The sequence below is a fragment of the Liolophura sinensis genome, chromosome 7, assembly GCF_032854445.1.
Source record: "Liolophura sinensis isolate JHLJ2023 chromosome 7, CUHK_Ljap_v2, whole genome shotgun sequence".
NCBI classification, from domain to species: Eukaryota; Metazoa; Mollusca; class Polyplacophora; order Chitonida; family Chitonidae; genus Liolophura; species Liolophura sinensis.
The window spans coordinates 45,822,966-45,827,381 of NC_088301.1; the positions used below are offsets into that span (position 1 = coordinate 45,822,966).

At 38.5% G+C, this 4,416-nt stretch overlaps 1 protein-coding gene across 1 annotated transcript in view; it reads left to right on the forward strand.

The window, feature by feature from the left end:
• Nucleotides 1–545: 545 nt before the first annotated feature.
• Nucleotides 546–4,416, forward strand: part of LOC135470956 (peroxidase-like) — a 28,219-nt gene continuing 24,348 nt past the window's right edge. Inside the window, exon 1 of the mRNA XM_064750005.1 lies at nt 546–791. Coding sequence (XP_064606075.1) covers nt 546–791 — 246 coding nt within the window. The remainder of the gene's footprint in view (nt 792–4,416) is intronic.

Here is a 4,416-nt window from a genome sequence, read left to right on the forward strand (position 1 = left end):
TACAACGGCATTCACATACAGTGACTAATAGCAATACTTTAGATATAATCGGATAATTTAATTATTTGTTATTTAACTACCGGTTGCATAAATGAAAAGTGCAACAGATTAAAGTGAGATACATACCAGATACTTTCAGACAAAAAGTGTTATTAAAATGGTCAAATTGATGTGAACACTTAATGTTTATTTGGCTTGCTTTATGCATTTTCAGTAATGATAACACCACACCACATGTACATTGATAAAAACCAATAAATGTATATCATTATTCCCCCACCCAGCGACTAAGTTTAACCCGTAGAACCCGAGAGGCCAGTTTTGAGGCATGCTTCTATAACGTCTATCCCCGAAAGGCCGGTTTACCGGCATTTGACATAAGTCTATAAATAAACATGAGTTGTGGCAGAGTTTTAGCCAATCAGCTTGCGTTTTACATATAGCTTTTGGCCTCGATGTGTGGCGGAAGCTCTAACAGGTGTGTTACCGTAGATAGGCAACACATTGTACGTTTTTGTCGAGTTTGAGCTGAATTTTTTGCGGATATGAGACGCGCACGTGTTACTGCTGAGCAAGCGCTACAGATGGTGTTGTCCGATAGCGAAGGTGAACCAAATGAGAGTGATTACGGACATGAAAGTGATTTTGAATCGGAAAATGACACGGACAGTTGTAGTTACAACAACAACGCTGCGAACAACGATTCTTCAGATTCAGACAGTGATGGAATTGGAAGGACAGGTGATGGTGATAGACGTGGTACAGGTAACGCACGTGTTCCTGTGGGACAGGTGAGGCGAAATGTTCGAAATTCAGTGAATGACAACCAAATGAAATGGACTAATTTATCAGGTTTTGTGGACAAACAGTTTCAGCCTAATGAACCGACAGGAGTAAAAAACATCCCAGATTCTATAAATGCTGACAGCTTGCCAAGTGAGTTTTTGTCTTTATTCTGGGACGACGTACTGTGGCAACTTCTAGTCGATGAGACAAACAAAGAGGCAGTCAGACAACAGACAAAAAGATCAAAGCATTATTATGCTCAGAATTTTACCCGTCAGTGGAACTGAAATGAAAGCATTTTTTGGTTGCCGTGTTGCCATGGAGATGCTGATCCATAAAGAACGTTATGAACAATATTGGCGAATGAAGGACAATTTTCTAACTGTGACGCCTGGTTTCTCGCAAGTGTTTCCGCGGGACAGATTTTTGGCAATTTGGACACTGTTACACTGTGTTGACGAAGAGGATCCAGAGTTAGATAAATCAGACAAAATTTACAAGTCCCGGCCGGTTTTCAAATATCTTCTTGAACGATTCCAACGTTATTACAAACCTGATAGCAACCTCTCACTTGACGAAGGCATGGTGCCAACAAAGAACGCGTTGTCAATAAAACAGTATACAAAGGACAAACCGATCAAGTGGGACATCAAAACATTTCTGGCGTGTGACAGCACAAACGGGTACATGTCCAATGCCGAAGTGTACACAGGTAGAAGAGATGATTCTGAAAGCATCCCCAACCTCGGCGTCACTGGAAATTAGTTGTAAGGCTTATAGAACCATTCAGGGGATCAAAACTACTGTGTTTATGTAGGTCGTTATTACACAGTGTAAATCTGTGCCAGTATTTAGTTGAACATATGGGGACACAACTTGTCGGGACTGTTAAGACAAACCGGAAACACTTCCCAAATCTTTGATCAAAAGGAAAAAAGACATGAACCGTGGGGATTCGGAAATTGTGTATAACAGAACTGTCGGAGTCAATAGTTTGGTGTGACAAAAAAGCCAATTTATTTTGTGTCATCAAATTTATTTCTGAACCTGAAGTACATGTGAACAGGTATGATTGCACAGAACACAAAAGGTGCCAGTAAAATGCCCCAAAGCAGTTCAAGCCTACAATCAGTTTATGGGAGGCATCGACAAAAACGACCAAATGACCAAACTACAAAAAAAGTCGACGGCATTATAAATGGCCTCGGCGTTTGATGGTGAAGTTCTTTATGTGGGCTGCATATATTGCCTATGTAATATTAGGTTTTTATCACCCATATGTCTCAGGGCCACGGGCAGCTTACATTCCACATGTTCATTGAGAAGCTATGTCATAATCTAGTTGGCGACTTCGTAGGTGTCCAACACCACAACCCCGCCAAGACATTGAGAACCGCCTCATTAAACTATGGGCAACATGAAGTTCAGAGAGCCCCTCATGCTACTACAAATAACAGATGTGTGGTTTGTTCTGAAAAGCACACCAGGGCTAAAAATTTTAACCCAGATGCTCCCTTATAAGGATCTCCAAAAAAGAGAAAAACTGTATTTTGGTGTGCCCGATGTAAAGTGTTCTTGTGTATAGGGTTACCTTCCAAAAATTGCTTTCATGACTGGCACTCAAAACTCCAATACTGGAGATAAAGTAAGTCAAAACAGTGGGAAACAGTCATTATGTGTTTTATTCAGAATATAAGATATTTTTCATCACTAAACAAACGTAAACAGTGTTGTTGTTTTTTATTGTTAATTAACGGGGAGAGGGGGTCCATGTCGTCATAATGGCCAGGGTTCAAAGGGTTAATTATTCAGTTTGATAAGAACTTTGTCAAAACGAACCACTTCGTGGGTTCAGGCAATCAGATTTCATTGATCAAATTGACGTTTGTTAAATGGATGAACCAACCAACAGTTCGAGTCACAGTGACCAACATGATTTAAACCAGAACTAACATATTCCCCTCAGAACGACCAATTAGCTAGTCATTATTCAGTGACTACCTTCATATTCGTCAGATCTGCTAGGAAATGTTTGGTATGCAGCTCCTGTGTTATCGCGCCGCGCTAGCACGTTAACCAATCGGCCACGGAGGCCCCTACACGGAAAGGGAAACAAAAATTAAACATTCTTACACGTGCATTCATGCAAATATATACACAAAAAAGGAGACGTTTGCACTTAAAGAAGAGTATTTTATTCTTTTCTCACAGAACAGCTTGTTTTTCTTTATGATTTCCATTTAAAAGCACGCGTAGGTCCTTATATATTGCGTATGGGCAATTTTTATTTTAACAAAATAAGCTGAGAAAGATCGAGTGTAACTCAAATGTATACAATTAACATATATTGTAGGAGTTAAAAACATATTTTATTCCTTCGTATAATGTTTTCCTTAGATATAACACTTCACAAAAGTATATATAAATACTTGAACATAAAATTTACATATATATATATAAGCCAGCAACTTTTTTCCTTCTATTATTTACATAGGACAGGAAACATCCCAGATAAGTATCATGTAAATTTACATGAATATATAAGAATTCATTTTTATATATGCTGGACTAAGCATTCTTTCCACTTAACTGATAAATCGTACTTTTTTAAATCGCAGTGTAAGGATTACCATACTGTGCAGAAAGTAAATCAATGCAGAGCAGCAACGGTTGACAAGTTCTGTCCTCAAAAAACAGGCTAAAGGAGTTCAAAATATGAATATAAAGAAACCAGAAGATTTACAGTAAGTATATTCCTACCATATCAAGTTCACAGTTATATATGTAGACTGAAATAAGGACCATGTAAACCACGACGTATAACGTACGTATATATACATCCATATTGGGCAGGTAAAACATTTGTTAGAGACAGATAATTAAATATACCGTACTAGGTCATCGGACAGTACCTCCCCCATCCGGGCGGAATTCTGTCTTCCAGGATAGCAAAATGTCGCGTGGACAAAGCTTGTAATATTTCACGGCAGGCATTTCTATGTAACCTTTAACCTCCTCGGGAAAACTGGATCCGGGTTTCTCCTCTTAAGAAGTTCCACCCTGTGAGAATTGAATGAAAACGCGGGGAAATGAGCTGTGATTTTGTGCTACATTCTTGGGTATAGTATAGTATAAAGGCCGCTGTTGGTTTTGACTGTAGAGGAAAGGTTACAAATTCTATAGGTCATTCAGAAAGGATTTATAACTAAATTAGCTCTGTTTCATGCGTAGTTTAGGCTTCCCTAATAATGTGTATTTTTCCGCGTTTGTACTATACGATTAAGTTGCACTACCAGAAAGTTTAATAGTTAATAAAAGATACATTTAAATGCAATGCAGTCCATTTTTCTTCATCCAAACAAAAGCCCTGAAATTTTTATTGTTCAAACATTGCAAGAAGGTTCCAAACAGAACGTATTCCACATTGTGCACACGGATAAACCTGCATCTTTCATATAATAAATGAGGCCAATAGTTAAAGTTTGTTCACACAGTAAGAGTGCATCGTGATAAAATACCTCTATCCGAGATTCTAACAGGACACACTCAATCGTACCTCAGTGAACAAATCGCCTGTAATTCTTAAAGACAAAGACAAATACACAGCATCTGCTCCTTTGTTCAGGCAGT